We start from the raw sequence: 23659 nt of genomic DNA on the forward strand, positions 1-23659 counted from the left end.
TTATTTTCATGACTATGAAAATTGTAGAGTCACACTGAAGGCATCAAGGGCTGTTTGAGCAAGAAGGAGAGTGATGGGGTGCTGCGCCAGATGACCTGGCCTCCACAGTCACCGGACCTGAACCCAATCCAGATGGTTTAGGGGTGAGCTGGACCACAGACAGAAGGCAAAAGGGCCAACAAGTGCTAAGCATCTCTCGGGGAACTCCTTCAAGACTGTTGGAAGACCATTTCAGGTGACTACCTCTTGAAGCTCATCAAGAGAATGCCAAGAGTGTGCAAAGCAGTAATCAAAGCAAAAGGTGGCTACTTTGAAGAACCTACAATATGACATATTTTCAGTTGTTTCACACTTTTTTGTTATGTATATAATTCATAATTCCACATGTGTTAATTCATAGTTTTGATGCCTTCAGTGTGAATCTACAATTTTCATAGTCATGAAAATTAAGAAAACTCTTTGAATGAGAAGGTGTGTCCAAACTTTTGGTCTGTACTGTACTCCAACCAGCACATGAACTGTTGTGCTGTTTAACGTTACTTAAAAAAAGGTATAAAATTGCCCCTTCCCGCACCCAAAACTACTCGTCTGTTGATGAGAGTCTTAAACAAGGACTGTTGGGATGTTGTCCTGTTCCTGAGAGAAAGGGGAGTTTTATAATGACAGGAAACTTATTTATGACACTTTATTCACCAGGTAGAACACCACCTTCCGTGCGTCATACGTTATTACGATATTTCTGTGTCACTGCACATGTGCTGTACTTTCCAGTTATCCAGGATTAACTACCCCTTACAATCCGATTGAAATGTAGTCGTATCTGGCCAATTCAATCCGACTGACGTGTTTACATGTCACTTTTTTATTCTGACCATGCTTCTAGTCCTTTTACGATTGGATTAGTAGTGTCCATGTAAACACAGCTATTTACATATCGACCAACACAATATACCAAGTGCAGCATAAATTAGCGTAGTCACAGATAAAGAATAAAGAAGGTACTCCCTAATTTTTTGACTGTGATCCAAATAATTTATTTATTTATTATTTTTTTTTACCAGTGCTCCTAAAAAGAAAAATTAAGATTAGAGCCCTTAGAAACAAGCACAAATGTTGTCATCGCTATCTCTCGCTTATTATATTATTATAATAAAATAGCTTCGAGACATTACTCGGCACCAATGAGGTGTTTCCTGAAGTAACTAAACATAGACAAACAGATAATTCACACATGCAATCTCTCTCTCTCTCTCTCTCTCTCTCTCTCTCTCTCTCTCTCTCAGAATGGCCATATTTAATTATTGGGGGGGGGGACTTGTGTATGGTGGTTACAGCCCTGTTAAAACAGCACACAAAGAGTTTATTCAAACTGTATTTCACTAATTCTTGAGAAGTGTTATTAAGAAATGTTATAATTTCAAAAAATAAAATAAAATAAAATAACAAAAAATATAATTTTGTTAACAACATTCTATTATTAATCCCTCGAAACATTTACATTTTTAAACCTACAGTTAGAGTAGTTGGATATGTTTTGTCTCAAGAATCAGTGATTTCATAATCAAGTCATTATAAATATTATTATTATTATTATCTGTAGGTATCAGTGGCGCAGAAGTGACTCTTGTGTTCTTCAGTTCTGGTGAAGATGTCCATCTGTCCTGTAATAAAGCTCTTTCTGGCTGTACATCAACTACATGGCTCTATAGCAGACCGTCAGAGACAGTTGAACTGATTACTTTAGGAATAAAGAAGACTGACACAGAGAGACACGAGAGACTGAGTCTGGGCTCTGATTGCTCTCTGAACATCAAGAAACTCACAAAAGAAGATCGTGGACGTTACTCCTGCAGACAATATGTGAATGGACAACAACAAGGAGCTGATGCACAAGTTTATCTGCACGTTCTTCATGGTCAGTGTTTCTGTGAATATTATGATTATATGTTGAATTAAACAGTAATATTGTCATGTAATCTCTGTCTGATTTTCTGTTTCAGTATCTTCATCATCCTCACAGTCTGAGATCAGATCAGGCCGCTCTCTGACTCTCTCCTGTCAGTTATATTATTATGATCGAGTCTCTTGTGATACTTCAGTTCGTTCTGAGGGTGTTGATCTGATCTGGGTGAATCAGGCCGGTGTGAATCTGCACACAGACTCCAGATTTCAGATCTCATTCTCCTCAGAACAGTGTCTCATCTCTCTGACTACAACACTCCTGAATGAAGATCACAACAGAGAGTGGAGATGTCAGCTTAAACACAGAGATCAACTGAAGACCTCAGCCACATATACTGTCAAGTATCCAAGTAAATGATTTATATGAACAATTAATCATCAGTCATTTAAATATGATGGTAGTCTATGACGTATCTGAACATTCATCTTTTCCAGCTCCGAGCGAAACAAAGCCACCGTCTCCAGTCACCAGCTCTAAATCAGCTGCAGCTCCTACACAAGCAGGTCCAGAATCAGCTGTTAAGATCAATGTTTACTGTGACCTGAAGACCTCACTCAGATACACTGACATGTGTTCAGATAACAACACTACATTTCTTTAACCCCGCAAACTGACACAAGATCACTTCAGTATATTATGATTAAATCCTGATCTGATCATGACAAACTATATGAGACTCCTAAATAGATATTTTACCACTGTTTGTTGTTAATAATTATGTAGAAACAGTAATAGATTAAATTATGACAAGAGTGCACCTCAAAACTTATACATAATAACAGGAGTTCTGCCCTTTGTCACAAAAAAAAATGTTTACTTTTTATCTATCACGTTTTCATAATCATCATAAAAAAAAAAAAAATATATATATATATATATATATCCTTTGAAAGCTTAATAACTCATGAAGTCAAACAGAGCTAAGATGTATTTGATCAAATATGATGCATCAGAACTGAAATCCTCCTCCTTATACAGAGACACAGACTCCTCAAACCCCCGAGACAACAGCTACACAGAGAGGTATTTCTATATGTCTTACTCATCTCAGTGGTTTAATGTGACTCTTACAGTAGAATTGCTATTCACATAACTGATTTACTGTAGACTTTAAGAGAAGATTATCACTGGTCTTCTTTAATTTGTAGACCTTAAACACTTTTTTTTCTCTTTCACAAAGCAAGTAAACGTGAAAGCTAGTTCACTAGATTGTTCTTTCTTCACAAAGGTGAATGGGACTTTGGTTCTTTTAGTTTCAGGACGTAACTATTAAAATCACAGTGAGCACTTATTAACAGTCTTTCTTTGTTATACAGCAGCTCAACAGAGATTTTTGTGTTAAATATTTATAAAAAACAAGAGAAAACAGTCAGTAACATACATTTAAGAAGAAATACAGAAACGTTAGGCATTAACAGCTACAGAGTTTATAAAGCATTGAACATTTGTTGAATATAAGGACATTCTCTTCTTTGACCAGCATCCATCCCAGTCACCATCTGCTCTTCATCAGTGGCCTAAAAAGAGAAACACATTTGAAAAAAACTAAACATTTAATTAAATTATATCCATTTTCAGGTAGAGGTGTATTCACATAAGGATAGGTAAATAATCTGTTTTATAATTTCAACACTTTGTGTGGTTGTTTAATGTCTCGGTCTGCCACAGCGCTCTAGAATGCTGTGCTCCTTAACTCCAAAGTTAGTTTGAGTTCTGAAAATAATAAAGGGACATCAATGGTGTAAATAAAATATGAACATGTAATCATACTGTTGATGCATCAGAATGTGAAGTAAACAGGAAACAACAGAACCATTTATTTTCTAAAAACAACTCACTTCAGTCTCAAAAGAATTAAGTTATCTTGTCTCTGGCTTTCAACATCTACAAAAACAAACACTTTTTCAGTCTTAGTAAAAAAATTATAATAATAATAATAATTGATAACATAAAGGAATACTGAAGCTTACTTGCCTTAAACCTGCCTTTTCCTCTCTTCTGAAGAAGCTAAGAGAACCGTTAACATTAGTTAACTTCCGGCTCAACAAGTTCTGAAATATTACATGAAAACATTACTTTTAACAATTATCACTTCAACAGCCTCAAAATAATTATGCTAGTCTTTATTACATAACGCTGTTTCCTTTAAGAAACTAACGTACATTCAGTTTAACTGTGAAAAATAAGATAACAAATTAACATGAGTGTAACCGTAACCATAACCATTTATTAACACCTCAAAAAGTACAGACATTGTAAAATCTAATGTAAATATGACATAAGACATTCATGGACGTTATATTACAAGTAACGTTACCTCTTCTGTTCAGTAAAAGAGGCCGTCCGTTTCTGAGGCGAAAACCGCATTTGTTTATTTTTCATTAAGCTCTTTTATTTCTGCCTTTCATGAAACCTAAAAATACTCCCGGACATAAACAATGAATGATAACTTTACATTTTGAATCTTTACTAACCATAATGTCTTTCACTCGCTTCTTGCTTCTTCCACGCTGAGAAAATGTCGGCTTCTCGCACTGGAGACGTCCGGTGTTAACGTGACGTGTGTGCTCTCCTTCACGTCTGCGTTCCCATCCCAGTGCCGCTGGTTTATGATCAAGAGCAATTCTCAACCCAAACTTGTGTTAAAACAACCCAACGTCCTACCCAGCGGTCTCAGCCCAGCATTTGGGTTGAAAAAACACCCCAGAGTCTACAGTGTACAGTAGAAGTTCTGCTGTTGTTTTGATCTGAATCTGAATGTGTCTCTCTATATATTCTCTCCGTCAGTGATCATGATTGTTGCTGCTGCTGTGTTGGCTGTTCTGGTTACTGCTGTTATTCTTTGGTTGGTTCACAAAAAAAGAGCTGGTGAGTATTTAGAGTTTACAGACATTACAACAGACAAGAGTTTAAAAATATCAGACTTTGTATTTAGAGATAGGCACATCAGTTTCAGTTTCAGTTTCATAACGGAAATCTGCTAAAATGTGATGTTAAATATGTGTGTGATCAAATGTTTGGCTTGAGTGAACAGTAATATACAAACTTACAAAAACATGTATTATCTGCAGTAGAATTCATCTAGACTTTTATAATTTATTGTTTGCATTATTTTTTGTTTATGAGCTATCATAAATATTCCCATTGTTTTTCAGATAACAGAAAAGGGACTAATGACTCTGTGGTAAGTATCATAATAACAGTGACTCATGATTGATACATTAGCTAGCTATTATTACATCTATAATCACTGCTCCAGAGCAGACTGTCTCAGTTATATCTGTACTTTTATTAGTCAGGTTAGATAAATGCATCAGCTGAATGAAAAGTTAGTATGTTTACTGTTTCTTTTTAAATGTCACATATAACAATAAATATAATGAATCCAACTGATGCAATCATAACTTCACTATGTTTCCATTAATGTTTAGGAGCAGAAAGATGATGCGACATATTCTGAGATTGACACAAACTGGAAAACCAGAGCCAAAAAGAACAAGGTGAGTAAAACACTTCCCTGTTCTTCTGTTGATGCCCACTATCGCCATCCACCTTCTCTTACCAGTTTGAACACACAAGTTTTATTCTTAGGCTCTAACATCATGCTGTAATACTTGTGTGTTAACACTTGCATCTTTTTGACAATATTTGTGATGTTCATGCAGGTTCATGACTATGAAGTGATTTATTCTTTTATCACACAAGCAACAGTTGAACCTCAGGATGACTGCAGTTAACTTATATTTGTGAACAAGAACCATCAGAAATAAGTTAAAGAGTCATTAATTATACAAAGACCTCCTAATATCAATCACAGAGAAATATAACCTTATTATTAAAATATTATCGACTAAGGGTTTCATTCAGTCCCATTGTAAATGCTGTCTCTCACATTTTAACAAACAGTCCCAAGTGGTGATCTGATTGAAATGTTTTGGTCAGTTTGGGATGTTTATTTCAAAGTAGCAGTCTGCTTGCTGAATAAATGTTAGTGTGTTTATTAATAATTGTGGATTGTGCATTAACATTTATGCTTGTACAAATAAAATAAAATACATTTTCTCTCTTAGATCATTCTCATTTAATCATCTGTTTTCTTGAGTGATTACTGCAGACTAGTTATCTAATTATGAAAACGTACTCGGTTACTAACGTAACCTCGGTTCTCTCTAGAAGAGGGAACGAGTACTGCGTCTTAGCTTAGACGCTACGGGAAAAGTATCTTTTCACGATACACTGAAGCAAAAAATTATCCTTAATTTTGAATTATTGTAAAGCGCATTTGCAGCAGCACACAGCCATAGGCGAGACGGCTCGCTCACTCATCGGCTGCTCTGGGGCAACTGCATAAGCCTATCGAGCGCAGGCTGATGCAACATCAGACCAATGAGGGCGCTTCGCGCCCTCCATGCCACTTCCCGCCGAAACGGGTGTGGCCTAGCCCTATAAAGGGAGCTCGAAAAGGCTGACTCACCTGATTTATTTCATCGCGAAGCGAATCAGAGTGAATCGTACGCACGGCAGAGAACGCAGTACTCGTTCCCTCTTCTAGAGAGAACTGAGGTTACGTTAGTAACCGAGTACGTTCTCTTACGAGAGTTCTCTCATACTGCATCTTAGCTAAGACACTACGGGAACCCAATGTAAAGTGCCGTGCGTGCAGACATCACACACCAATAAACCTGGAAGCGACGCCCAGGATTTACAGTGCACAATCACCAGAGGGACTCACAGAGAGTCCTAGAACAGGAGGGGGGAGACCCTCCGTCCCATGTCTAGCAGCGTCCGTAGACGCGGCAATATGACATCACATAATCAAGGCAAGGCCTGACCAATGTGGTAATGTGGGTCTTACGCAATACTGCCCATATAACAGTCGGCAGCGCATAGCGCTTGCGATCTCAGAGTTCCAATCAGGACCCTGATTCCACTATACCGACAACAGCTTTGCTTGCAGGGCGGAAACCTCTAGGTTATAGAACCTGATAAATGTAGACAGCGAGGCCCAACCTGCCGCCATACATATATCCTGTAAGGAAATCCCACTAGACCACGCCCACAACGAGGCGACGCCTCTTGTGGAGTGTGCTCTGACGCCCAGTGGGCACTGCCCCTGGAAGCGTAAGCTAACGCTATAGCGTCAACAATCCATCTGGATAGGCTCTGTCTCGAAACAGCCATTCCCTTGGAACATCCATTGAACGAGACAAACAGCTGCTCAGTCTGTCTGAAGACAGCAGAGCGAGACACATAAGTTCTTAAAACCCTAACGGGGCAAAGAAGACTCGAGTCTCCATCCTCTTCTGACACCGACAGGGCAGACAGGGAAATAACCTGAGCCCGAAACGGTGTGTTGAGGGATTTCGGCACATAACCGTGCCTAGGTTTGAGTATGACCCTTGAGTCATTAGGCCCAAACTCCAAGCACGTCGGGCTCACCGAGAGCGCGTGCAGGTCACACACACGCTTCACTGAAGCGAGAGCCAACAAGAACACTTGAATGACAGATATTTGAGGCTAATCGTTTGGATAGGCTCGAAAGGGGAACCTTTCATGGCCTCCAAAACCGTCGAGAGGTCCCATACAGGGACTGACGGAGGTCTGGGAGGATTCAGCCTCCTAGCTCCTCTAAGGAAGCGGATGACCAAATTATTCCTTCCTATTGACTGACCGAGCGTTGTCTCAGAAAACGCTGCGATAGCCGCCACATAAACTTTGAGCGTGGAGGGGGCTCTGTCCTTATCCAACAGCTCCTGTAGGAAGGAGAGAACCTCCCTCACCTCACAACTAAGGGGTGAACGTCCCTGAGCTGTGCACCAGCTGGAGAATACTGACCACTTTGAGGCATATAGCCGTCGAGTCGACGGAGCTCTACCCTGAGTGATAGTATATAGCACTCCAACTGAGAGATCAGCGGGTAACCGTTGAGCGCCCACACATGGAGGGACCACAACTCCGGTTGAGGGTGCCAAATCGAGCCCCTGGCCTGCAAGAGGAGGTCCCTCCTCAACGGCACTGGCCACGGGGCAGTGTCTGCTAACTGCATCAAATCTGGAAACCATGGTTTGTTCTTCCAAAGTGGTGCTACAAGCAGTACTGAGCATCTTGTTTCCCTCACCCGTTCTATCACCTGCGGAAGGAGGGAGACGGGGGAAAAGCATAGAGCGGGCAGCACGGCCACCTTCGTGACAGCGCGCTTTCGTTCTTGGAAAAGAACGCGGGCAGTGAGCGTTTTCGTGGGACGCGAAGAGGTACACTTCCACCCTGCCAAATCTCTCCCACAACAGCTGGACTGTCTGTGGGTGTAGAGACCATTGACCCGTGGGAATGTTGTTTCTGGACAGTCTGTCTGGACCCAGATTCTGTAGCCCAGGCACATGAACTGCTCTCAGCGAGCGCAAGTTGCGCTGAGCCCAAACCAGGAGGCGTTCCGCCAACCTGTACAGGTTTCGGGACCTGAGACCGCGCTGGCAATTTATGTAGGACACCACAGACATGTTGTCCGAACGGACTAAGACGTGGTGGCCCTTGATTCGGGGACAAAAGCGCGTCAGTGCGTTCTCTACTGCCAGCATTTCCAGACAGTTGATATGTTGGAGCTTTTCCCGTTCTGACCACAGGCCAAAAAACGGTCTGCCCTCGAGCAGCGCTCCCCATCCCGAAGTGGAGGCGTCCGTTGACACCATTTTCACTTTCGAGGAAGTCCCCACGCTTACACCTGATTGGTACCAGCCGTTCGCTGTCCAGGGTTTCAAGGCTGTAACACAGCTCTAATTGACCTTGAGACGCAAATGACCGGATATCCATGCTCTGCGCGGTACTCGCGCTTTCAGCCAGAACTGCAAGGGGCGCATGCGGAGCAGGCCCAACTGCCCAACTGAAGAACTGGTGATGCTGAGGCCATGAGACCTAGCATCTTCTGAAATTCTCTGAGCGAGAAGGTCGCGCCGCAGTGGAGAGAGCTCGCTGCGCGCTGAATGCCCAATGCGCGCTGTGGCGACTGCCGCGCCGTCATGGAGCGTGAGTCCAGAGCTATACCCAAAAACAGTATCGTCTGACTGGGGTTCAGCGAACTCTTCGTCCAGCGCTTGGATGTGCTGTAACATGGGCGTTATGCCTGTGACATTGGAGGCGGGGAGCGCGCTTATCACAGCGGGCAGATCGCCCTCGCCACGGTGCTTAACCGAGTGAGGGAGGGCTAAGCGGGTCCCGTGGGACTCGTACTGTCTGTGAGTAATTGTGGGCTGTAAGCGTGCACATTTACTGCTTTTGACTCGCTGTCTGCCTGGGCAGAACGAACGTGCACGGGTTTCATTTTTACAGAAACCACCTGACTTGTGTGACATAGTGTTTGTTTTATGGGCGCGAGCCCTGTGTGAAGGGCTGTGCTTATATGTGGACATGGGCACTGAGCAGTGGGCATCGTCACTACATTTATAGCACCATCGGCCGTGGCCGGGACACCAGAAATTACACTCTTTTCGGGAAATATCTGGGTAGCCGTGATAACGGTTTTTGTGTGCAGGCAAGTGGGCAACTGTACAGGCTTGCGCATTGCAGAAGACGCTGAGACAGTCACAATCCCTGGAACTGAAACAGCGGCGCGCTTGGGTGAGAGTTCGACCGCAGCGGGACTCGTACACCGGCGCTTTCCTAGGAGTGCTAGCATGACTTCGGGGCTTCCGGCCTCACAGTAATCCTCTGCCGTGGTCCCCGCGGCGCGACGGCCGGTAGAGCGAGAACGGGGTCTCGAGCTGCGTTGCTGACGCTGTTGCGATGAAGCAGCAGGAGGCGGGAGGTGTGGCTGAGAGCTTTGCAGGGCCGGTCTAGCACGACTGGCTGCAGAACCGGAGCGCTTCGGGAGGAAGTGCTTGAAAGCTTGCGACGCTTTTTGGTCCTCGATGAATCTTTCAACGAACTCGTTGACAGAAGATCCGAATAGGCCAGCGGGAGTCAGCGGGGCGTCGAGGAATGCAGTGCGTTCAGACTCTCCCATGTCTGAGAGCATCAGCCATAGATGCCTCTCAGCCACCGTAGCGGAAGCCATAACTCGTCCCATGGCCTGTGCAGCGGATTTAGTAGCGCGAAGAGAGAGATCCGAAGCACTCCTCAAATCCACGAAACAGATAGCCTCAGGTCCCATATCTCGTCCAGCTTATGGAGGAGATCACCCTGGAATATCTGCAGCGTGGCCATGGTGTGTAGTGCAGACGCAGCCTGCCCAGCAGCAGAAAAGATCCGCGCAAGCAGAGATGACGTCATGCGGCAGGCTTTAGATGGCAACACCGCTTTCGTCCGCCGTCCAGCAGAGGGCGGGCAAAGGTGCGTCGTTATCGCCTGTTCCACCGGTGGAAGTGACTGGTAGCCTCTGTTTTTAGCATCATCCAGTGTGGAGAATGCTAGTGAGACAGACGAACGAGTTCGCGCTGAATATGGAGCGTTCCAAGCCTTTGCCACCTCTTCGTGAAGCTCAGGAAGAAATGGGGCGCGCTTTTGAGTTCGGAGAAGTACGCTCATCCGGAAGGAAACTACCATCCAGCCGGGAACGAGAGGGGGGCGCTGGTGCAGACCACTCGAGGCCGAGGCTCGTAGCGGCCAGCTTGAGCACTCGCATCAGCTCCTTCTCGATGTCAGCTCGTCTGCTGGTCTTCTGAGCAGAAAGCGCGAGATCCCCGGAGCTCGCCCATCCCTCACTGCCCGAAGCTAGCAGAGAGCACGTGTTCTCTTCCCCCGACGCGGCCCTGAGATCGACTTCCTCGGAAGACGCGGCGGCAGACAGCGGGCGCTGACCATCGGGAAGCGATGCAGGGGAGGCCGGAGAAGCAGGGCGAACTGGCGAGCTCGGTTGAGCTGGAGACGGTTTCGGAATCCGCTGGGAGCGGCGCTTTTTACGGCGCTGCAACTCAGAGAAAAATTCCAAGCGAGTCCTCAGAGTCACCATTGGCAACAGCTCGCAGTGAGGGCATCCGCCGTCAGCGATCGCGAGCGCTGCATGATCTTCACCCAGGCAGGAGACACAGATGACGTGACGGTCTCCCTCGCTGAGTGGGGCTCTGCACGAGCCGCAAGAAGGCATCTTTAAAAAGACGCAGCTCTTTTACGAGTGTGTGTCGCAGGGCGAACACACACAGGATAAAAGGAATTGAAAAGGATATGGGCGCCGGAGAGCGCAGCAGGAACGGCAGTGGATGGCGGCGTTGGCCAGCAGCTTCAGGAATGGCTCGTCCTGCTGAGATGCTTATCAGACAGCACGTTGCTTCTTCTCATGATCAACGATGCGTGAGCTTCGCTGAAGAGATGGAAAATCAGGTGAGTCAGCCTTTTCGAGCTCCCTTTATAGGGCTAGGCCACACCCGTTTCGGCGGGAAGTGGCATGGAGGGCGCGAAGTCTGATGTTGCATCAGCCTGCGCTCGATAGGCTTATGCAGTTGCCGCAGGCCAGCCAATGAGCGAGCGAGCCGTCTCGCCTATGGCTGTGTGCTGCTGCAAATGCGCTTTACAATAATTCAAAATTAAGGATAATTTTTTGCTTCAGTGTATCGTGAAAAGAGACTTTTCCCGTAGCGTCTTAGCAGTACGCAGTACGAGAGAACTCTCGTAAGAGAACAGAAAGTTATGTAATTATTTAAATGTTTATCAATAAGACGTGAATGATAATGTGGTGTTGAACACTTGATTTACCAGTAATAAATGTAAGACATGAAGCAGTCTGTCAAATATACATTTACTGTCAATTATTCTCGTGCAGATTTGGTAGACATCATACAGAAACCTCTTGATTGTGTGTGTTCAAACCTTTAGGATACAGTGAAGTTTGTGCAAAACTTTCTGTTAGTGAGCAGATTGTGTCTGTGAGGGACTTAAAGCTCAATAGTTTTTCATTGTAAATATGTTGCAATGTAAGAAGAAAGAAACAAGAAATAATGTCTAGGGAGTCATTTTATGATCTACTGATTCTATAGTACTTTAATGGTTCTATTGTCTATTGCTTATTTACGTCAAGGAAGAAATATTTGAAAATAAATTCATTGGCAAAAGATTAAGATACTTTTAATAATAAAAACATTCCTCTTACAATTCTTGAAGAATATATCATAAATATATATCATAAATGCAACTACACTGAAGTCTTATAGTTAAGTATAAGCAACCCATTCTCACTCCAAAGGTGTCAAAAACCGAAGCATGGTCAAGCGCCCCTAGCGTCACTTTTATGACGCCAAATGTGCCTCTCGGCATCGAATATCGATGCACTACGACCTTCATTGCTTTCAGTGGGAAACTTTTGGCGTCAGAATTTCGACGCGAGGACATGAGATGTTTATCGCTATGAAATCACGTTCAAGAAGTCTCATTCAGCACACATCGCGATACTTGCTATCAGTTCCACAGTTTGGGTGAGTAGTCATATATACGCTCTTTTAATGCCTTTTATAAAATGTATTCTGACTTCTTTATTAATCAGATTAGTGCCATATGTTTAATCGCTGTATTATATCGGTCATCCGCGGCTGTCTTTGAGTTTCATTGTGTTTAAATAAATGAACACAGCTGCTAATTAGTGTGATTAAACTCTATCTGTCACGTGACGTGCCATAGACACGTGCCATAGACGTGCCTTCAACCGTTTTATATTAATTTCAGGTTCAACGATGTAAGTTGTATTTGTAGTAAAATCATGTTAATCACGACACTTACAATAGTAGTAAATGAAATGTGAAGTTAAAACACAGTAAACGGGACATTAGTAACTGTAACTGTAGTTTTACTATGGTATATTAATAATCAATACAACAATACAATAATCACCAAACCAGCTATGTTTGTATCACTGTAATGTTAGTGTTTTATGTGCTTTTATATTTCAGATGTCACAGTAATCATATGTTCTGTACCATGCTTTTAATACCTTTTAATGTAAATCCCAAAAAAATAAAACAAATAAAAAAAAAATAAATAAAAAAAAAATATATTTTTTCATCTTGCAGTTCATTCATATCAGTTTATATCTAAATATTATGCTCACAGATCATTATTAACATTCTGTATATAATTCAATTTTATTTTCTCTCCCTATTTTTATTATTTTTATTTTTTGCTGAAAAGACGTAAAGGAAGCAGTCAGCCCAGTGGTGTTTCTGGAGAGGTATTCCTTCAGAAATGGAGAAGACAGAAAGTTGCGGAGGCAGACATTTGCAGCAGTAAGTCTGTGATAGTTTGTCCCTTTTATCAAGCATTCCTGCTGTTATCATTTGTACAGCATTTGTAGATTCTTAAACTGTTGCACTGTCCAAATACCCACACTTGCCATCTTTGCACTTGACCACTTGAGTGAGCATGATGACCATAAGTGTGTGTCGAACTTTTCATGACCTGATGACTGTGTTTCCCAATCCTGATCCTGGAGAACCCCAGCACTGCACGGTTTTGGTGTCTCTCTTATCTGACAAACACACTTTTGAGGTCTTGGAGTCTACACTGATGAGCTGATGAGCTGAATCAGGTGTGTTTGAACACTGAGACATCTCAAATGTGCAGTGTTGTGGTTCTCCAGGACCAGGATTGGGAGCCACTGCCTTATGGGACACACTTATGTGTTTACAGAGATTTTTAATTATCAATATTTCACATACTGTACATTGGACAGCTTTCCGTGACCTCTTGAGAGATCTCGGCAAAAAGTCTGACGATTTATACCAAAACATGATGCATGATGGGATACACTAAGCGTTGTATAGCGCTCCGGAGCAGTGTTGGAGAGGTTTAGTGTGTGTTAAGGACGCTGTGCTTTGGCATTATTAAGACCGGGGACAGTCTTGTGCACACACTGTCACGTACACACACTCTCAAGTGGCCAAGACTGCAAGTGTGGGTATCTGGACTGGGTCAAAGTCTTAAAAATGAACCCTAAACACAGTCGCACATCACAGTCTTAATAATCCAGTTTAACACTTGTATGATATTGTCTCATCTGACACTATCAAAAGAATTCATATGACTATAGCTTGCTATTAATTACTTGCTTTTAATAATGGATGCATTTAACATTTAATTATACAGCATCTTTACAGAGGCTGCTTTTATGGTCTAAACAAAACCCAGTGTAATGTACAAGTTGCACGTAATTAATAATATTTCTTTCCTTTCTGTCTTACAGGATTGTTTGCAGATAATGCTGTTCTTCTTTTTCAGGTCTACAATATCGAGCTCAACAGCTCTTTTAAGAGCCAACCCTCACAAACCTTCCTAAAAACTAAAAGAGCTATTACTGAGTCTGAGCGAATCTTGCCATGGTCAGCTCTTCCCAGGTACATTTGTTTACAGTTTTTTTGAATCAACATTTACTCATCAAATGCTCTGATTTGAATCTTATTTTAAATTAACTTAATTATATGTTTAATGAGCAACATTAATTGTACACAGAGTAAGTAGAGATTATCTTGTTTCACAGAAGAGAAGGAAGACCAAGGAAATGATTTGCTCAGGATGAGGAATGAAGACAGCCATCTTGTGCTCAAGCAAACAGAAGTCCACTGGTATGTGTGTTTTGAAGCAATGCTGTGTTATGTGTTACAGCACTTTATGATGATCTCTCACGGGACTGGTCATGTCAGCCTTGATTTTTTTTTTATATAATATTACAATTACAGCATGTAAGCAAAGTGTGACTGGACATTTTTAGCCCTCATGTGGTGTTCGGGTCAATTTGACCCGGAGAAGATTTTCTTTTTCCCGAAAATACTAGTTAATGTTATCGCTTTGGACTGAAACTTAGTGACTTTGTTCCCAAAGGGTATAACTACATCTCAAATTTTTTTTGGAAATTTTCTTACTTTTTTGTGGGGGTTTTGTTACCTTGTTACACTTGTGGTGTTCCCGGTCAAAAATGACCGGCCTATAAGAAATAGCTTATAAATCACTCATTACACCATATTTTCACCCAATCATGGATTCAATCTTTTTGTCAACTTGTTCTCTTTCAATTAGGACTGGTTATAAATTTTGTTTGCATCTGATAAATCGTAGGCCTCATTTATCTGAGAGTAGGCATGGTCAAAAATGGTCACAATGGCCGACCATTGAAAGTGAATGGGAGAGACTGAAAATAACAGAGCAATTTAGTTTTCAGGAGCATGTTCATTATTTTCATGTACACATATGAGCATATGTGCTTGCAAACATCGAGCCCTTGGACCTGTGCATGTATCGATACATTGTATATTACATTGTGTTTTAAAGTTACAATTGTTCACATTTGTGTTTCTTTGATTTACCATTCTCTACCATTTGAACTCTAGGAATAAAAACAGAAATTATAAATGAATGAATGAATGAATGAATAAATGAATAAATGAACAAATAAATACATAAAGCATAATGAACATGCATAGTTTTGTAAGGATCTTACATTATTTATTGATATGTCAAACTCATTTAAAGACGTACCCAAATTACTCTGTCACCAAGCTCGTTTTTGCCACCATAAAGAATAAAAAGGCAGTTATGTTGTAAACGTTAACTATTTTCAGTATGAAATTGAAAATGCTTGTATTAAAAAACAAAACAGTAAATACAGTATGTCTTTCAGAGAACACTGGAAAAAGATACATTTTCTTAAAAATTAAATTGACCAAAATGTTATACAACACAATGTAAATGTTTCAAACTCACAAAATAACACCATGAAGACATGCATGTCAAGTGTGCAATATCATCTATAAAACTCTATCAGCACAGCATCAAATAAACACTGATTGGCCGAACAATGGAAGACAGAGAAAGTGTTCAGGAAAACAAACACCTGCTACCTTTGACAATAACATAATGAATTCACTTCATGACTGGAACTAGGGGATGACTGTGTATGAATATCTCCTTTACTAAAACTCTTAATTAAAGTCTAAAAAAATTACTGTATGAAGCTTGAAAAAGAGAACACAATACTTTATCAATACGAAAAATACTATTTTTAACTATTGTTTTCATCACTGGTTCTGTAATGTATTCATTATGAGCTTATAATTAAAACAAAGTTACATCTTCTGCAAAAATCAAACCGCTGCAAAGTCAAATCACTGGGACCATTTCTGTGTGTTTGGGGGATAAAGAGTTAACGAGGTGAGTCCTTGTGAATGATGGAGAACTACAGTGTTATCTGCAAACAATCCTGTAAAACAGAAAGGAAGGAAATATTACATTACATTCAACTTATACATTACACTGGGTTTTGTTTAGACCATAAAAGCAGCCTCTGTAAAGATGCTGTATAATTAAATGTTAAATGCATCCATTATTAAAAGCAAGTAATTAATAGCAAGCTATAATCATATGAATTCTTTTGATAGTGTCAGATGGGACAATATCATACAAGTGTTAAACTGGATTATTAAGACTGTGATGTGCGACTGTGTTTAGGGTTCATTTTTAAGACTTTGACCCTGTCCAGATACCCACACTTGCAGTCTTGGCCACTTGAGAGTGTGTGTACGTGACAGTGTGTGCACAAGACTGTCCCCGGTCTTAATAATGCCAAAACACAGCGTCCTTAACACACACTAAACCTCTCAAATACTGCTCCGGAGCACTATACAATGCTTAGTGTATCCCATCATACATCATGTTTTGGTATAAATCATCAGACTTTTTGCCGAGATCTCACAAGAGGTCACGGAAAGCTGTCCAATGTACAGTATGTGGAATATTGATAATTATATATTAAAAATCTAATATAAAAATATCTATATAAAAATATAAAAAAGTGTGTCCCATAAGGCAGTGGCTCCCAATCCTGGTCCTGGAGAACCCCAACACTGCACATTTGAGATGTTTCCCTGTTCAAACACACCTGATTCAACTCATCAGCTCATCAGTGAAGACTCCAAGACCTCAAAAGTGTGTTTGTCAGATAAGAGAGACACTAAAACCGTGCAGTGCTGGGGTTCTCCAGGATCAGGATTGGGAAACACAGTCATGTCAAAGTTCGACACACACTTATGGTCATCATGCTCACTCAAGTGGTCAAGTGCAAAGATGGCAAGTGTGGGTATTTGGACAGTGCAACAGTTTAAGAATCTACAAATGCTGTACAAATGATAACAGCAGGAATGTTTGATAAAAGGGACAAACTATCACAGACTTACTGCTGCAAATGTCTGCCTCTGCAGCTTTCTGTCTTCTCTATTTCTGAAGGAATACCTCTCCAGAAACACCACTGGGCTGACTGCCTTTATGTCTTTTCAGCTAAAAATAAAAATAATAAAAAAGGGGAGAGAAAATAAAATTGAATTATATACAGAATGTTAATAATGATCTGTGAGCATAATATTTAGATATAAACGGATATGAATGAACTGCAAGATGAAAAATTAAATGTTTTAATTATTTATTTATTTTTAATTTGTTTTATTTTTTTGGGAATTACATTAAAAGGTATTAAAAGCATGGTACAGAACATATTATTACTGTCATATCTGTCATATAAAAGCACATAAAAACACTAACATTACAGTGATACAAACATAGCTGGTTTGGTGATTATTGTATTGTTGTATTGATTACTAATATACCATAGTAAAACTACAGTTACTGTGGTAAAAACATGGTAAATGTCCCGTTTGATCACCATGATTTTACTACAAATACAACTTACATAATTTAACCTGAAATTAATATAAAACGGATCGAAGGTCTATGGCACGTCATGTGACAGATAGAGTTTAATCACACTAATTAGCAGCTGTGTTCATTTATTTAAACACAATGAAGCTCAAAGACCGATATAATACAGCGATTAAACATATGGCGCTAATCTGATTAATAAAGAAGACAGAATACATTTTATAAAAGGCATTAAAAGAGCGTATATACGACTACTCACCCAAACTGTGGAACTGATGGCAAATGTCGCGATGTGTGCTGAATGAGACTTCTTGAACGTGATTTCATAGCGATAAACATCTCATGTCCTCGCGTCGAAATTCTGACGACAAAAGTTTCCCACTGAAAGCAATGAAGGTCGTAGTGCGTCTATATTCGACGCCGAGAGGCACATTTGGCGTCATAAAAGTGACGCTAGGGGCGCTTGACCATGCTTCGGTTTTTGACGCCTTTGGAATGAGAATGGGTTGGTATAAGAGTCCTTTGTTTGGGAATCAAACTACCTGACAGTGTTATACGTTTTGACTGAATAAAACGAATCAAGTAATCACACAATTAGTTGTCAGTTAATTATCAATGTTGTGGGATCACTGCTGAGTAATGCAAACTAAAGGAACTCTGTCAAACCCTATTTGAGGGGACAGTCATTTGTGTTGGAGTCTGAAACCATAGTGGACATTAGCAAATACACTCATTCTATCCCACAATGCACTGCAAAAATAATGTACAACCTATGTTTTTTAAATATATTTGAAATAAGACTCATCATATACAACATATAATTGTTACCTCCTTACAAATACTGTTTACTGTTAAGGTGACAGCGCCAACTACTGGCCTGGCTTACGTAATACAGAGTTTTGGGCCTTTTTCACAGATACAGATATGTGTAAACACAAATCGTTTTGAAAACTTAAAATTATTAAAAAACGCAATGGAAAACGTTTCTGTATTTGACTACATCAATGTAATGTAAACATGTAGCCTGAAAGTCATTCGTAAATAGTTTGTATAGCAAGTATATGTAGCGGGGAATTTCACTACAATGTAGGGGTGAGTTTAACTTCTGCTACAATTATATCTTGGGTGACCAGGGAAATTAGCTTCAAACTAGCTATCAAACCCTTGTACATTTAATTCCTGCACTTATTTAAGTAAGTTTTTTAACTGTTTTGCTAAGCATGCTTTTGCCTTTAGTAGCAGCGACTGACGAGGATTGAGGCTCTGGAATTTAATGACATACACGGTAGCTACCCAGAGTATAATGGCATTGGTTGACCCCTCTTCCCCTCTATCCGCCCACAAGACAGGAGGAATGCCCCTACTCCAAGATAACAGAAGTCTGGGTTTATTTTTACAGTGTTTGGTATACACAAAAGAAACAAGAATTACAGAAAATAAACAAACACAACCTCTTCATTTGTGAATGGATCCAGAACACCTGAGAAGAGATGATGCTGACCCTCAGAGGGCCTCAGATGATGCTAACCCTGAAACAACAAACATAACTAACAAATATTGCTACAAGTGTGACTGCATCATATAATAATTGCTGTTAATGTTGTTCATCATCTGGCTGACTACGTCTTGTATTATTTTTTCTGAAAAATCCTTTTATACGTGCACAAACTGACAGTCACCACTTATAATCTACTACAAAATATTGTAGAAACTTAATTTTCTGTAAAAAACTGATTGCTTTGAACAAGTATTAACTAAGTGTTAACTGACATTATAAAAAAAAACAAAAAAAAAACCACAACATTATATTAGCTGAAGTAATTGTATCAATACTGTGTGCTCCGTGTGTGGAGTAAAAGGCCCCTCTCACCACCTCATACATTTATAAGATTTTTAAACAAAATAAACAACTTGAATTATTTGCACAAAATCTGTTGCTCGATTAACGTCCAATAAAATATATATATTTATATATGAATGGCACATTATTTTTTTCTTAAGGTGGGTCTTTAGCCCCGTTGTACCCTATATTTTATAGAAACGTATTTTCTTCATCAGTATAGTGAGAGTGAAATGCAGCTCAATGGTCAGTTGCTGAGATCAGAGGAAAGCCGCATTTCCACCGCAGGAACTTTACCCAGGAACTAGGGACTTTGGGCTGGTACTCGGTGTGTTTCCACCATGGGAACAAGGAACTAAAGGTAGTACTTTTTCAAAGTTCCGGAACTTTTGGGGGCAGGACTTGGGCGCTAAACATCCTGATTGGTTGAGTTCACGCAGCATTGTGATCTCAACCACCATTTATTAATATAAACTGAATTGTTTGGATAGATGGTTATTGAGATGACACACGTATTTTATCTTATAGATCATAAACAGATGTCTTTACCTGTGAGAAGTGCACAGAGAATGATCCGGCTTGATGAGCAGAAGAAACTTCTTTCAAAAACATTAAAACTAGTAATGTTTCCAAACTTATGTATATATGTAGCCTTATATTTATTTACTGTTTAATAACAATAGCATGCATATGATCCTTTGTGTAAAGGTCTTATTTTAATTTTTGATGAGTAGACTGTAGCCTAAGACTATCCTACGGTTTGAAATGGAAACTCACAGTAAAAAATATATATATATTTTGTCTAGATTATATTTGATCTAGATTTTTAGGCTCTACTGTTAATGTTATCTGTATGCACCGAGGGTCTGAGAGTAACGCAATTTTGATTATCTGTATGTATGTACTGTACATGTGGAAGAATTGACAATAAAGCAGACTTGACTTGACTTGACTTGGCAATCCGTCCCTTTGCACGACCTGGCGGTAGTTTCGAGAATGATTTTAACACGCGACTGACTAGCAGTTAATACAGCAGCCCTGCACTTTAGTCACTTTAAATAGATAACAAAACATGCCTTTGAAAAAACTTTTTTTTTTTCAAATGTAATGCATGACAAATAAACAGCATCTAACCTTACATTTCTACATTTATGTCTGACTGTGTTTTTAACTGTCTTTGTTAGTTAGAGCTGCCTGAGTCTTACTTGCAGCTGTTAGGATATTTTGGAAAAAAATAATTAATTATGTTCTGATCATTCCTCTTCTGCAGCTTCAGCTGATTCAACACTGATTCCAGTCAGCAGCTCAAACTCTGAGAAGAAATCAAGTCAAACTACAGCAGCTTCTCCAGAACAAGGTACATGATCACTGACACACATCAGCAGTCTTTCACTTCTCCTGCACTTGCTTTTTATTGTTAAATAATGAGTTTAGCCAAATTGGGATAAAATAAATCTTTGTGTTTTCTATGATTTTTGCATCTCTATATATAATAATAGATAAATGGCTCATTACCTCAAACACTGAGATGACTTCAGCTCAAGTGAAGTGATAATAGAATGAAAATATTTAGTCGTAGGGGTTTTGGGCATGAACCTAGGGTGGGTAATCGTACTAATACTACAAGCCCAGAAATAATGCTGGAAATTTGGAAGAGACGGGCCATCTTTTGAAGCTGAAGAATATTCAAAAAAAAAAAAAAACCCTGGTTCCGGCTTTGCTACCGTTCGGACGTTCCTGTTTACTGCTCTGCGCTTTGCTTCTTGGGCTTCCAAGACTCGGCACCCAAGGACAACTTTCTGGAAAACAGCCAGGGTAGCCAGGACAACATATCACAGCCACCGGAAACACCAGAGACACAGCCCATCTCACCAGACACATTATCCCTCTCTCCAGCATCTCCACTTCTGTGCTTTTCACAGAAAATGGAGGAATTGGTGTATGCTGGGAATAAACTCTCCCACTCTTTTGCTGCAAGCCCGCAGATATCAACAAAAAAATGCTGGGCCCTCCAACCACCAAAGCCTGTGGTCCCTGCTCCTGCAAGAGCTCTCCGACCGCTGCCACAACGCCAGGGCCCAAACCCTCTATCTGCTGAAGGTGAACCAAAAACAACTGATAGCAGCTCTCAGTGATATGTGTCGGGTCCCCGCTATAATAACAGCAACATTCCCAAATGCCTACAGAACAAGCGGGAACCCAGTGTGCCTGTAGCTTTCTCTATTTCAGTTTTATCACAATATAGAAAGTCTAAGGCCTTTTCAAGCCGAAGGGCAAACTCATCTAATCTGCGGCCTATTATGCATCAAACTAAAATTGCTGTAAAGACACAAAGAACTGCCATCACATTAGCATCTTTAAACATTCACTCACTAAATAATAAATCATTTCTAACCAATGACTTTATAACCACAAACAATCTGTGGTCAGGACTGTGGTTGAAACACGAGCCAAATTCCTCAGAAAGGCAACAGGAGGTTGTAAATCATTCCTAGTGCCACAAGTCAGAAGCAAGATAACCAACCAACCAACCAACTCTTTCACAGAACAGCTTTCAACATTAACACCACTAGAACAATTATTGACAATTTCAATTCGGAGAAGAGATTGTCAAATTTTGGGAAAGTAATCAAGATGCAACGCTGGCCATCACATGTAAACCCATGAGAGAATGCAGAACCAGGCTGAAATTCCTTAGGGGGCCTTTTAATAATTATTGGATAGCTTAAGGATTCATATTCATGTTTAGTATGTTTGTGTTTCAATCTGCTTGCTTGAGACATGCGTGACCATCAGTTATTTGTCAAATGTATCATATTCTTGTTATAGGAATCATGTCCAAAATTATACCATGCAAGAGCGGGAAAATTCGGACCACGTTCTTGATAAGATTAACATAAGATTTATGATACCCCGAGTCAAGACAATATCTAATTGGTCAAGACAACATTTAAGGTGTGGCCAAAAGGCCAGTTTAAATACTTAGGACACCATCAAATCTTGCTTTTAGCTTGCTTCTTAGCTTTTGCTATTAGTCATGCCTGCTTTTAGTTTGCTTTTTGCTTTTAGCGTTTGCGTCATGCTTTTAGTCATCACTGTAAACGTTCTTGGAGCGCGGTTCCAGCGTGCGTCGGCCTGCACGCCTGCTGCCACCTAGTCTCGTCAAACTTTACTTCTGTTCTTTTACTTTAGTTTATTTTCTTTTCCGTTTGAGAGTTTTGTGTTCTTAGTTAAGTTTTGTAATGCCGTGTCTCCGAGTCTGACCTCGAGAGCCCGTTCAAGTTCAACCAGCCCACACAACTCAGCATCGTCAGACAACGCCCAACCATGGGCTTCCCAAGACGTCACTTCAACGACATCAAAGGGAACCCCTTTACACAGGCAATGCAAGTACCTCCAGACTGATCTATACTGGTGTATCTAATATAATTTTAACCTCATTGAGGAACTCAATGCGAGGGTTAATTAAGTGATTGATGGTTGTTCATGTCTTTGCAATGTCACGTATTGCTGTAAACTTGGGACTTCACATTTTCATTCTCTTAAAATCATTCTTCCCTAACGTTCGATCTTCCTGCAACTTGTGTGAATGTGTAAGTGCGTGCGTTTGTGTGTTAGATTAGTTTATATGTCTTAGATTTATCTAATAAAGCCTTATTCATATTGAAAAGAGAAGTATCTTGTGTTTTGTGCTTACAAGTTAATGTCTTAAACTGCCATTCTTGTTACTGTGCTAATTAATAGTGTTTTCACTATAGTTTGGATATTAATATCCAGCGCAGAATTGATGTTAAACGGCTCGTTCAGTGAATCGCAGGGCGTCTCAGTGACCAGCCGTGAAATCTTAAATGATCCCTTTGAGCTAAATTGACCTGTTTCCCTTACACAGGCCTCCAAAATACACTGCAGCCTTTGTTAAAGAGGTTACAGAAATGCTATCAATGATTTCCTTTGAGTTTGAATGTTTTGGTATTGCAGGGGATTTTAATATTCACATAGACAATACAGAAAATAAGACTTCAAAAGAAATGATAATGGTTCTAAACACTTTTGACTTGACTCAACATGTGCATGGACCCACACACAAAGGTGGACACACTCTAGACTTAATCATCACTAGTGGTCTAAACATTTCATCCATTGTTATTAAGGACTTAGCACTATCTGATCACTTCTGTATTTTCTTTGATATTTTGATGTCTGCTACAACTGAATCTAGATCAGTCTCTGTCAGAAGG

The 23659-nt window shown here is 40.5% G+C and overlaps 1 protein-coding gene and 1 long non-coding RNA gene across 4 annotated transcripts in view; one reads left to right on the top strand and one right to left on the bottom strand.

Annotated features, from left to right (window-relative positions):
- LOC132127750 (uncharacterized) overlaps window positions 1–23659 on the bottom strand; it is a 461390-nt gene that overhangs the window by 282297 nt on the left and 155434 nt on the right. The window contains exons 1-2 of one of the 2 annotated variants that reach the window (XR_009427589.1): window positions 17841–18084; window positions 17104–17203 (exon numbers count right to left, since the gene is read on the bottom strand). The exons of the other annotated variant lie outside the window; for it this stretch is intronic. This is a non-coding gene — a long non-coding RNA (uncharacterized LOC132127750). Of the gene's footprint in view, window positions 1–17103; window positions 17204–17840; window positions 18085–23659 lie in introns of those variants that run through there. 2 annotated transcript variants of the gene reach the window in all.
- Window positions 1–23659, top strand: part of LOC132127618 (obscurin-like) — a 499117-nt gene that overhangs the window by 120947 nt on the left and 354511 nt on the right. For both annotated transcript variants that reach the window (XM_059539573.1, XM_059539582.1), the window contains 4 exons: window positions 1601–1915; window positions 2001–2312; window positions 2398–2466; window positions 20692–20778. In XM_059539573.1, coding sequence (XP_059395556.1) covers window positions 1601–1915; window positions 2001–2312; window positions 2398–2466; window positions 20692–20778 — 783 coding nt within the window. The remainder of the gene's footprint in view (window positions 1–1600; window positions 1916–2000; window positions 2313–2397; window positions 2467–20691; window positions 20779–23659) is intronic.

This window comes from Carassius carassius, chromosome 3, assembly GCF_963082965.1.
Source record: "Carassius carassius chromosome 3, fCarCar2.1, whole genome shotgun sequence".
Lineage (NCBI taxonomy): Eukaryota > Metazoa > Chordata > Actinopteri > Cypriniformes > Cyprinidae > Carassius > Carassius carassius.